The 13,298-nt window shown below is 36.2% G+C and overlaps 1 protein-coding gene across 2 annotated transcripts in view; it reads right to left on the bottom strand.

The window, feature by feature from the left end:
* LOC122158129 (regulating synaptic membrane exocytosis protein 1-like) overlaps positions 1–13,298 on the bottom strand; it is a 186,026-nt gene that overhangs the window by 59,189 nt on the left and 113,539 nt on the right. Inside the window, exon 22 of one of the 2 annotated variants that reach the window (XM_042814569.1) lies at positions 7,381–7,547. In XM_042814569.1, coding sequence (XP_042670503.1) covers positions 7,381–7,547 — 167 coding nt within the window. Of the gene's footprint in view, positions 1–5,984; positions 6,057–7,380; positions 7,548–13,298 lie in introns of those variants that run through there. The other variant, XM_042814550.1, reaches the window with a different exon arrangement.

The raw sequence follows: 13,298 nt of genomic DNA, 5'->3' as shown, positions 1-13,298 counted from the left end.
AACTCCTGGATTGTTTGTGCCCTACTACATGGCTCATCCAGAAGATCTCAGGATGGTTCGAGCTTCCCACAAGGACCAGGGCCCATGAATCTCAATCTTCTTCCAGTTGATGGAAGCCCATTTTTATCTACTATTTCTTGGTCAAGAAGTCTGATAGCTGACACCCACAACATTATCACTTTGGTCATCCTTCTAATCTTAACTCACAATTTCAGTTGGCCATCCATTTCATCCAGTTCCCTGCATCCTCTCTGCTGTCTCACATAAAAGTAACTCCCCATCCTTGCCTCTCTGGCTTCTGCCAGTCACAAGAAATGTATGAGTGTGTTTCACAAACAAGTGAGTAGCATAGCAAAAGGTCTGAAATCAGGACTGGTTTAAGTCCACTGTTCCAGATGATTATATTTAACCTGTTTCTTTAATAAATCAATTTAAAGTATTTTAATTAAGCATAAGCTTTTAATTAAACAATACGTGTAAAAAATAGTTGAAAATATGGCACAAACATAATTATATTTAGTGCCTTAATGAATGTTTGATATACAATAATAAAAATAAAATACAATAATAAAACTCCTACAAAATATGTGTTTATCAAACTTTAAATGAGAAACAACTACAGTATTTCTTATAGAGGGATATTTTGTTTCAGATTAAGAGATTCTCTTTTGTTTCACAGTAAGAGAAATTCACCTTAAAAAGAGTTATCTAGTTTCCCATATAATCGACAGATAAAATGTAAACATCTTATATGGCAGACAGTTTGCTAAGTACCCCAGAACAAAGACCTGTTGTTTACCCCCAAAATGCATGACAGTTCCCTACCTGATGTTACTGAGAAGTCCATCTTCAAAGGTATGTTTGATTAAATAGCCTTCTAATGAATAATAATGGCACTGTATCATTAGGAATAATTTTAAACCAAGAGAGCAAATATCCTTTTTTATCTGATAAGGTCTACAAGGTGCTAATTCATGGTCACGTATTTAACACTGATACTTAATTATCAACCATTTGCATTAAATCCTGAGAATTCCTTTCTGCAGCAATTAGCACTGCACTGGGAAATGTTCCTGAATCACAAAAAATAATCTGTAGGAAACACATGGACAAAGGATTGTTTGACTGTATTACAAATTCATAGTGACATGGAGTCAACGACTAATAAAAGCTAAACTGCATAAAGAAGGACTAGTAATCTGACTTCAGTTATGAAAAAAACACAAAACCTACATGTTATGACAAGGTAGATTCACCGATCTCATTCAAGTCAAAATTGACACAACTGATACTGGCCTGGAATTCCACTAGAGATCATGACAGTCAACACTTCCTACTAACAAGAAAGATATTTGAAATAATGTTATATCCAAGTTATGATGGCTGCTCTGAAAGTAATGCCTCTTATTTTGTTACCCCACAAAACCAGAGATGGGTGGCATGGCAATAGGGGTTGAACCTTCCACCAATATTCAGTTACACTCTGTCGCTGTGTGACAGATGGCAGCAGAGTGGCAATCCGACAGAGTGGTGTCTGACATGCAAGTGCATATGAAGTTAAGGTGAGTTATTGAATTCCTCCATGCAGAAAAATTGGCACCCATTGACATTCATTGATTTATGGAGACCAAAGGGTGGATGTGAGCACAGTGAGGCGGTCGATGGTGTTTTCAGCAGTGTACATGAAAGCCAAGCCACATTCCAGATGCACAGCACTCATACCACAAAATGAAGTACACGCTGATCAGCTCATCCATGCAAATTGGTGGATTATGACCAGAAAACTGTGTTTGAGCTCCATACTACAGTTAGCTTCAGTGCACTGGAAACAATGGTGGCAATGCTGGAATAATGCAAAGTTTGCTTCAGCTGAGTTCCTGTGCTCACACACAAACAGAATATCATATGCAAGTTTATCAGGACCTACTGAATCAACATGAGACTGAAAGTGATAGTTTCCGGGACTACATCTTTACCAGTGATGAAATGTGGTATCACCATTACAAAGCCAGAGTCAAAATGGCAGTCCATGGAGTGCTGACGTGAATTCCCTGCTGAAGAAAAAATTCAAGGTGCAGCCCTCAAAGGGTAACGTAATGTACACTGTCTTTTGGTATAGCAAATGGGTGATCATTCTGGACTTCCTGAAAACTGAACGAACTATCAACTCTGAGTGCTACGTCACAATTCTGACTAAACTGAGTGCTCAAACTTCCAGACTCAGGCCAGATAAGACAATCTTGCTTGCAACATGATAACACCAGGCTCCATACCAGTTTGAAGACCATGGAACACATAGCCAATCTTGAATGGACTGTTCTACAACACTCGATCGTATATTCCAGATTTGGTGCCTTCTGACTTCATCTGTTTGTGCCAGTGAAAAGTGGACTGTGTGAGAAACATTTTCCAAGTAACTATGCCATCATAGCAGCTGTGAAACAGCGGGTCTCATTTCTGGTGTACATTTTTATAAGCGCTGCATGTAGGTTCTTGGTCATCACTGGTGAAAATGCATAGGTAATGGTGGTGCTACACTGAAAAACAATGTTTTGTAGCTGAGAATTTGCTCTATCAAATAGTGTTATTGGGCTCTTTGTATCTGTTGTAGTTTCCATGGAAATAAACAGGAGGCATTACTTTCAGAGTGACCTACACAGTTTATTCACGCTGGTTTATATACTCATATTTAGAACTGGCATCAGTCATAATTACATCTCCATTAGAAGTGCTGTTAATCAACAGAATATCCAAAGTGAAGATTAGGATGCATGCTATGTCACAACATTCTGACAGGTAATTCAATTACAATTATACTGTGGGAATGAAATTAGTCCTCTGCCTTAAAGGGTTCAGACACAAACTTGTCATTGATCAACAGACCAGAAAGATTTGCTTTTTATTTTCTGAGTTACTTAGCTTCTTCAATATACTCAAGTTTTCAAATACTAGAAACATTCATATTTTTAAGTTTTGACTCAAGGAACATTTGGAGTGTTATCTAGCTATTCAGATAAGATAAGCTGTATTTCTTTGTTGTTCTGCATCAATTTATTTCCTCCTTACTATAAACAGCATTTTGTTCTACAAATGATGTGCATAATGATCAATGCAATTTGAATGTAATGTAGTGGAAGGAGCAACTCATCACAATTAAAATTGCCATATGAACTTGAACAGTTACATATTTATAGCTAACCTGCATACATTTTTAAGCCACAAGGTGCGTTGCCATGTTTAAAAAGTCTTAACTGATCAAACAGAGAAATATTTCTAAATATAAGGTAACACATATTATCCAAAATGATAGAATCTCAAATCATCAAAATCTGATCAGTTCTTCTAGCTTTATCTAGCTTTTTTTTTGAGGATCTTTTCCTTCCTGAGGACTTAGAAGGCAAAGTCAGGCAACTGTTAACACTGATGGAGCTGGTGGTAAAGTTATTGGATAGAAACTGCAGTCACTATGACCTGAAACTGCAGTCCTTCTAACCTTTAAGAGTACCATATTTTGCACAAAAAAGCAAAGTTTTTGCTTTCTTACTGAGAGCCCTAAGACAGTACTGTATTTTCACTTGCCTAACAGCTTAATTTATATCTCTTTCCAGAAATGCAATAAAATGAAGCATGATAGGGTTATGTTGACTAACAACATTAGCTAGAACTACTGCTGACTTAAAATGAGCTGGCTTATTTCACATTCAGAAATTTGACACCAGAACTCTAAATATGAAAACTAATCAACACTTTTAGGCTCGTGTAGGAATGCTAGAAGAGGACAGTTTAACAGGTTACTCATTTGAAGGCTGCAGTACTCTCCAGTTAAATTTTGCTATTTAGGATAGTTTGCTTGCTGGTGAACAGCTGTAGGATTCAGTCTCCTCAAAGTCAATGGAGAGAGAGATGGAGATAACCTTTCCAAAGGTGATTCAGAGCAGGAATCTCGCTGGTGTATTCTGAAGGCTGGTATTTTTCTCTTGAACACAAAAGGTACTGAAGCATATTACTTTGATAAACTTAATTTAGTGAGATGTGTAAAACTAAGCCAACTTGTTTAAGCTTCTATATGCTTACTAAGTTCTTTACAGCTCTCATTTTTCAGAAGATATCCAAAGAAAGGAACTTAGTACGTAAAATTGGCAGTTCAAAGAACTTCTGGGCCTTAAATGTAACATTACACGCATACACTTGCCACGTTCACTTGTCTGACACATTTCCAAGTGAAGATGATGATGGAAATGTGATTTCAGTGAGATAGAATACAAGCAGATCAAAAGTGCTCTTTTCCTTGCCCCTCCTGCTCAGTTATCGCCTCTCCTCATACTTGATATATGCTAACATCAGGTTCATCAGAGGAAAAAAAACATCTGAACTTCAATTTAGTAACTAAACTTAAACTTCAAATTTCTAGTTAATAGAATTTAAGGAAACATTAAGAACAAGAATCAATTTAACTTAATGTTAGATGTCAGAATTAAAAGAACCAATACTAACCAGTTATCTAAGGTTCTCTTAACAATTAATGCTAGAAAAAAATATTTGCCTCATTTTTGACCTCTCTTAAGAAGAAAATAATCTAAGATAAAAGGAGTTTTCTTCTTTTTAATGATACTTTAGACAAGTTTCATAAACTGTTTAATAAACATCTTATTTTATATAAATTATACTGTAGACATACAGCTTTCAAGGCTGAATCTCACTCTGGAAAACTGTTCACAATACAATCAAACCTTTCCCCAATCAACGTTCTACTCCTATGTAATTAGAAACTGTGCTAAGAAGAGATTAAAGACTGTGTTACAGAAGCTGCTGCTTGTCACAGATGACAAAGAAGCTAACTTTCCCTCGGATTGTAAGAAAAAGGCCTTCTCTTCTCTCAAACATCCCATTTCCTTTCATTCTAACCTTGCTTGATATAAAATCATAATGATATCTATTTTTCCACATCTCTAAGGAATGTGATCTTTCATAGCTACAATATCCAATCACTAAAAAGTGTCGGCAACGCATATCAAAAATTCTGAAGAGCGGATGCTAACCTATTGGATAAAAGGCTTCTCAACATAGCATCAAAAAGATTTTAAAATTCACTAATTGCATTTAATAGTTGAAATGATCTCATTTGGAGAGTGTTGTCCAAATGCTCCTTGAGCTCCGGCAGCTCGGGACTGTGCCCACTGGGGAGCCTGCTGTATGCAGATGAATGTATTTCTAACCTCCAGCTGTCCCTCTCCTGACAGCTCCATGCCATTCCCTCAGGCCCTGTGGCTGTCAGATAACAGAGCTCAGCCTGCCCTTCTGCTTCCAGCTCTTTGCTCTGGGCTGAGCACACCCAGGGACCTTTGCTGCTTCTCATATGTCTTGCTTTCTAGACCCTTCACCATCCTTGGAGCATTCATCTGGACACTCTCTAATAGTCTTATGTCCTTCTGACATTGTGGCACTGAAACTTGCACACAGCACTTGAGGTCTCTGCTCACCTAGAGCAGAGCAGAGAAAGGACAATCTCTCCCATCACCCAGCTGGCAGCGTTAGCTTGCCGCATCCCAGAAGACAGTTGGCCCCTTGGGTTTCCATGGGTAAAATGCATTAGGTATCTTTCACCTTACTGGGTATTTTAGGGGAACAAAATCACATTAGGCTTAAAAATTAAAAAAAAATTATGAGTAACATATGAATGTTAATTTCTTCCTCGTATTTCTATGAAAGATATGCATATTATTACTATATATTTAGTTCACCATGTAAGTACTATCCAAACTTAAAGAGAAAAAAAAAAAGGCAAGCAAGTATAGAGTACCTCATGTCTTAGACATAATGTTGTGGACAGTATCAGATAGAATTCAAATGCTCTATCTGAATTCTGACTGCCAAGGCTCCCCTGGCAGGCTATTGGTTTTGTACACAGTGTCGGCCTACTCTATAGACAGGATGCACTGCTACTCATCAGAATGGAAGAAGTAGAATGAGGACAAGGCTCTAACCTCAGGTTTTCTCCTTTCTCCCATAGCATAATGTTACTGGCTCTCTTGGGTTGATTCTCTTCCGATATTTGTGATGAGACATTCTGCAATCAAGGAATATCCCTGATAAAACTTTCTCAACAAAGAGATAGTTATAGGAAAAACTGTCCATTATTCAGCCTGCCACAAATACTGTGACAAGGCCTAAATGAGGAACTCCAACATTTAGAAAAAAGATGTATTTCAGAATGACTAAAGCTCTTTGTAAGAGACAAATAGAAAAAAAGCTAGGCTGCACTGAAATGCAGCATTTAAATACATAATTTGAAATGACTTTAAACACATGAATAACTTTCACATTTAGAGCTGCATTGCTGTGTTCTTCTGGATTACAGACTGCATTGTTAATGCAGATGTCAGGTTGTATTCACTCATCAAAAGCATGGCTTGGAACATACTTGTGAACTTTCTTTAACAATAAATCAAAGTGGAGCTAGTCATACACTGAGCCCACATTCTGATTTTCACTGACATTCCTCCCCACTGCGTGAACAGATTAAAGAGCGTTCAGCTAAATGTCATGAGTGGCGAGTCTGTCTAAAAATGTTCTGAAGTATTATATGATGCCACCCAGAATTTTACCAGATTGATTTTCTCCATAGGCATGTACATACACATATTTATACGGTTCCTAATTCATATCCTAACTTTTAACACTTAAAATCATATTTCTGAGAGTTCAGACATTTGTAGATGTTAACACCGACAAACAAGCCAATGCTACAAACACTGTAAGTGCTGGAAGTTTTGTCATCAAATTAAACGAAGACAAGATCCCATCTGTATATTTAAAAAAACATGAAACTGAAAAGTGAATTACTATCAAGGATGAAAGACATTTGATTACTGATAATGCAAATGAATTAAACAGCTTTCAAAGTAGATATATTAAAATTACTATATAAATACTAGTTTCACAGCCAGTAATTCATCATCCATGAAAACAGCAAAACAGAAGCAGGCACATAGGGAAATAGTCATATAGAAAGGAAGAAAAAGAGAGGTTTTACAAAATAGATTCTTTAGATGACAAAATTACATTGTCTCTGCTGTAATACCTTACTGGCATGTAGATTATACTGATTCACAACCCGTAATGAGATAATAATATGCCTTTATGTCCACCTTCCCACAAATACATAACTTAATGGGAACTTTTGCTTTCTGTTGTAGATGTGTAAGTGCAAAAAACTACCATCATCTTAGGCTAGCAACGGAAGATAGTTTATATGTACACAGGCATATTTCTTAAGCTCTTCTGTGGCTTTTCAGTTGTATTTGTACAACTTCTGGTTGTATTTTGGCAGATAGACAAAAAGGAGGTGTGATGAAATTGAAGCTGCATTTGAGAACTCACCTGATTCTGCCCCGAGGGCGTTCAGATTGCTCTGACATAAAACTTGTGCTGCTGAGGCGTGAGGCACTGCTGGTTCGCGAAATGGCTGATACGTCACTGACATCACTATCTGATGATTTGGCAGAGACGTTATCACAACTTCTGTACTGATCTGTTTGTATGTTATACTAGAGATTAAGAAAAGAAAGGGTGAGGAGTCTCATCAAAACAGAATGTATATACTGAGACAACAAATGACCTAAGTATGACAATTCTGTCAAGCTGCTTTTCAATTTAACGATATTCGATGAATTCAGAGAAACATTCATATTAAATAATCTCTTTATGTCTAATGAAGAATTAAAAAGTGGTATTTATGGAATAGATCAGATACTTGAAATATATTACAACACTGGAATTTTAAAAGGTTGCCTCATCTTCAGTACTCTTGAACTACAATGAGGAAATATTTATGCATTGTATGCACACCTTCTTAAGCACATGCATATACTATATTTGATGGTAGATTTTTTTAAACTTTTCAAATACTAAAAAATATGCCATGAAATACTTGCACAGAGTTCTTTTGCGAGAGTAGAACTTTATATAATCTGAATGATATACAGTCTTATGCTACAAGAAGCTGGCTCTGAGGGGTTGATTTCAATTCTTAAGTTATTTCTTTGTATTGTGATACTTGAGAAACGGTAAAGCAGAAAGCTAACTCCGTAAAAATAATATTTGTTCTCAAGGGGATTGGTTCTCCGACCTGGCTTTTCTACATGTGCACAAGCATAAGAACTAACAGAGGACCTGTCAGGAAGAATATGCGGAGAGGGGTAGAAATTGGTACAGTTTTATCAAAAGCAGAAACTTTGGTTAGTTAACTGACTGAAAATCCATACCATCTTTTATGTAACACTTGTATTACCCACATCATCAATAAGACATGCAAAAATTCAGTCCCAGAAATGTCACACTTAGCTAAATTAACTAAAGTAACTATTCAGTCACAGAGATATGAGAATCAAACCATTGCCAGGTTTCCAAAATTGAAATTCACTATCATTAGAGAGAAAGGGGCAGTTGGCTGAGAAAGGATTCTAACAGTGGCATACTTTCTAGGGCATTTTATGTGAAAACTATGAACACATGGCAAGATGAAGCAGTTTCTGACAGAATGCTCTACAGAGTTCACTTTCTGGATATGCTCTACAAAACTGCAAGTCATTGAAGTTTATGTATGAATTTTACTCAAAGTTGTAACCATCTATGTGTATCCCCAGCTGATGTAGGCATTAGATTGCAGGCTGAGCCAGTTGGCAGATGTCACGACTTAGCTTAAAAACCCTGGCAAACATCATCTTAAGTTTGTACAAATGAATGTATCTCCTCCTATCCTCTAGTCATGTTTATTTTCTAGTACTCCACTAGTTGCCTGTTAGCAACTATCTTAGAGGTCTCCATAGCACACTTGGGAACCCCCTGTTAAAACAAGTAAAATGAAGAAGTTAACTGGGGTAGAGAATGTGAAGGAATAAAAATGGTGAGTATAGGAGCCTGTAGGAAAAACTGGAGTTACACAAATTAAGCATCTCAGCACATGTTCTAGGGTTACTCACAGTTTCTCTACGTCAAAACTCATTGGGTAACATTTTTCTTCTGAAGTCTATGCTTCAAAAAAATCAAAGCAATAAAGCATGAAAATATTTTTTTAAGTCAGGTTAAATAAAAATGTTTAGAGGCTTGAAAAAAAAAAAAAAAAGGTTAACTTTTTCCAAATTAACAGCACTATTACTGAGCCAGTAATTTTTTTAAGCAAAAATCCCACATAATTCCTAAAGGAATCTTTTACAATTTCCTAAGATGACACACCTGAAAATAGAAAAAACATCTAAGCATGTGTAGTTTTACTGTGAGATGGGAGATGAAGAAAGAACTAAAGCCACGTCTCCTACTGCTTTGGTATTCCAACATCAAAACTGCAGCATTAAATATAGAGATTCCCAAGGAAGAGAGAACCCTTCCCTTTGCGGATATAGAGATTAGCACAAGAAGTAGCAAGGCTGCAATCTAATGTTGAGTGTTGCAGCATTTACATTTTACTTCTTAGGGATTTAGCTCTTTCTTCCCATAGCCATTCCTTCTGCTGAATTGCCTGCCATCTAAAGGAGGCATAAAACATTGTCAGCTTCTTATTTCCTGCCCACCCTTTTCAGTACAGTTTGGCAATCAAACAGTAACTTTGACTAATATCCCAAGCCCTAATCCTAAAAGCCTGTATGATGGATTGAGAGGATGACAAAAAACTCAAGAACTCACATAGCTTTCTCCCTTTCTTTCTTGCAGATTCTCCGATGTAAGAGCACAGGGCATTTGAGTATAGCTGTACCATTTGATTTGTTCTGTTTCTAGAGAACTTCTTTGGGCAGAAAATCTATATAGATAAATTCCACTATTGCCACTCAAAATTTTCTTTTAATTTCTTTGAAAGAATATTTTAATTTCAAATCATGTGAAGGGGCAGGGAGAAGGGAAAGAAACAGATGAACAAAATGAGAGCACATTGAAATTAACTTTTTTTTCTTTCAAACACAGAGAGAAGTAAAGAGCTCTTACATTAGTGATCCTTAAAAGAAGACTATTTTACCGTTACAATACTTCCGAAATAATCTTTCAGAGGAAAAATGTCACAAGCTGAGATCCTCTTATTTGATACTCTCAGTAGAGTAATGCCTGCAAGTTTTCCAGTTGGAACCAACAGTAAAATCATATAGTCCCTCTCATCTAGAGTCCTACTCCTCTTCAGCATAACTGTGTGTAATGCACTTCCCTACCATGTCACATTTAAATGTTACATGAAGCTTCCAAACTAAGTGAATTTGCAGTGTAGTTCCTTCCCTTTCAACTCTCTCTCTTACACAGTTAAAGTCTGAGTATCATTTCTATTTTGAAGTGCACTATTTTTCCCATTAGGAAGGTTGCTGAATTTTACAGCTAGCTTCAAATCTCCATACTGTCTGCACTGTTAGTTCACTTTTGTATTGCAAACATGTTTTTTTCACTATAACTATCAGAAATATAAACCCTTAACATGCAGTTCTCCATTCATTTTATCACCTATGGAGTTAGTTCTGTGCCAGCAACAGGAGTACAAAAGGGTTATGATGAACTGCAAACGTGCTGACACCAGTGAAAAGAGCACAGAAAAACAACGAGTGCACTTCATAAATACTTTCACAGTTGCATAATGACTAGCAGTATTAGCAATTTACTGATTTTAACACAGTTTAGAATTTAATAATTCATTATAATTAAATTATCTTTCATATTAATAAGTTTTATTTCTAGACTTGTCCTCAACATTTGGAGGACAGAATAGTTAAGAGCTTTGACAAGTGAACAAGTGCTCCTTCCTTTGACTTCAGAGAAAGCCTCAGGTATCAAACTCCTGAAAATGCACGTCCAAAAATGTTTTAAATAAGAAAATCAAATGGAGTTTAGGTTAATGAATCTAGGTTCATAGAGGGTCTTGAGCATATAGCTGCCTCCTGAGGCTCCTTACTCTAAAGACGAATTTTGCCAGGAAATGCTGAATCATGGCAGAAAACACCCAGTTTTAAGACTATTTGCAGAGGGTTCCTATGAATGTTGCCTGGATTCAAGGCCTGGCAGCCACCACTTTGGTGTGCCTAGACTGTCTGTGATTCCTGCCAGGACCTGGGTCTGTGTCTGAGGAGCAGCCCACGTGATGGTCAAGAGGCCAGTAAATACCAGTGTATCAGGTGGCTTTATATCCAACTCAACCTACTGCAAACCTCACTTATCTTTCTTACCAGAAACAGCAGAAATGAGTAAGTCACACCATGGAAAAGTTGCAGTAAAGCCCAGGAGTCAAATTTATCTTAAAGAATGTTTTGAAACCATACCAGTATTGAAGTGACTATCAAAATAATACATAGGTATAACTTTTACTTGAATGTCAATGCAAGGGGAAACAAAAAAAGTTACTGCTGACATCAGCCTCTAAAAGAATCTCTTCCTGCAGCCACAAGGGACTCTGCTCAGCATTATATAAAACTTTGGTAGTCATCCTCTTATCCATATCTCCTATCCATTCTACCCTTGTAGGCTTTAACTATCAACCTAAATCTAGACTGCCAGTAGTCTAATGACATGATTATACATTTTATACTAAATGATTTCAAATCACATACAGTGTCAACTGAGTTGGAAGCACACCTAAATATAGAGTGATGTACTTTTAAGTAGGCACAACAGTGCTCTGATCAGTAACTCTTAAATACAGACCTAAAAAGATGTTTTGCACAATCTTTGAAAAGCCAGAACAGCTGCAGCAGAAGTCTTGTACAGTTAGTGTACAAGAGCCATCAAGACCAGCATAAACGATGTAGATAATTACCTATTCAAAATTTGTTAATTTTGATAATTTTGTTAGTTTGTTAATTAGTTGTTTAGAACACAGATGTTTAAAAATAGTAACATACCAACTGCACTGTGTATGCTTGAAAAACTAGTTCTTGGCTACCAAGATGAAGAAATTAAGAAATTGAATGGGAAAAATTACAAAAATGGAAGAAAAACACCAGACAGAAATTGGAAATTGTATTGATTTGAGTCGATAATAAGAGCAAATTTAAATTTAATACATTAATTCTGTCCATACACAAGTAAAATCTTAAGAGGTTTATGGAAGTGTATGTATATTTGGGAAAAAAAAAAAATAGAGGAAGAAGCAAGTATTTCTGAACTGGCTGTTTTGAAGGGTTTTTTTTTCTGAATGTACAGCAGCACAGTTTCTCTAATAAATATAAATACTTATTTTCTTATTTTCAAATAGGAAGCAGAGTTCCTTGCAAGTAAACTATGCTTGCAAGTCTTGTTTCTTTTATAGCTACCTTATATTTCTTTCTTGCTATTCTATACTATTAGACCACTGAACATTTTTTTTTTTTTTGTCTTCCATTGAAGCAAGTTTTATGCCTACAGTTTTCAAAGATTTTGGCACCAGAAATTAGGTATAATCTTAAGTCCTTAGAGATCAGATTCACTAGCTTTACTGGATTACTTGCCACAACTTACTACATCTTCATTAGAACTGTCACATCTTCATCTGTTTGGTCTATTTCTTCCTGGTTTGATGACATCTTCACAGGATAAACAGCAGCACTAGGTTTGCCTTTAAGAACATATTCAGTGTCCACTGTCACCACAGGGATATGAAGCAGACAGCTACATTACTCAATATAGTTTAGATATTTAAATGTGCTAATATAATTTGTTCTCAGCAATTAAGAATTTATCACATATTGGATCATCCTACTATACCACATCACATAGAAAATGCAAGAAAAGTGAAAAGATTTTTGGATTTAAGTAATTCATTCTCTTTACCTCTTTTATAGCATTCTGACATCTCTGTCAGAATATGATGTACTTCCAAAATATTTTTTTTAATAAAAATGGACAGAGAATTTGCTTTTCCAGAGTTGTGGGCATAGTGAACAAACAATACTTCAGCAGAGTTCTTTCCATCTAGTATCCTGAATGCTGAAATTTCAATTTTAATTTCCACACACGTTTAAAAAAAATAAAGATAATAATAGAAACAGCTAAGCATGAGTGGATGAGGGAAACACTGCAGTTTGTTTCTTACCAATCATTTAACCATTCACCAGATCTACATTAGCCTTAGAAAAGTATACCAAATAATAAATCTGGCCAAATCATAAATCTGAAAAAGGTAAAAATTTGGTCATCCTTGACAATGTCCTCACATCATACATTCCCTTTCTCTCCTGAAAACACTATCAAGATCATTTTGCCACGTTAGAAATATGCAAACTCGTTGGAAGTTTGACAAAGACACATTGCGTCTCACTCTCTTGTCCTGAGTTGACACAGTCAACACGATATTA

This window comes from Centrocercus urophasianus, unplaced genomic scaffold, assembly GCF_019232065.1.
Source record: "Centrocercus urophasianus isolate 14NV4802_14NV808 unplaced genomic scaffold, USGS_Curo_1.0 seq_10, whole genome shotgun sequence".
Taxonomy (NCBI): domain Eukaryota; kingdom Metazoa; phylum Chordata; class Aves; order Galliformes; family Phasianidae; genus Centrocercus; species Centrocercus urophasianus.
The sequence above is the reverse complement of the archived record's forward strand: the minus strand, read 5'-3'. Positions and strand labels throughout refer to the sequence as shown.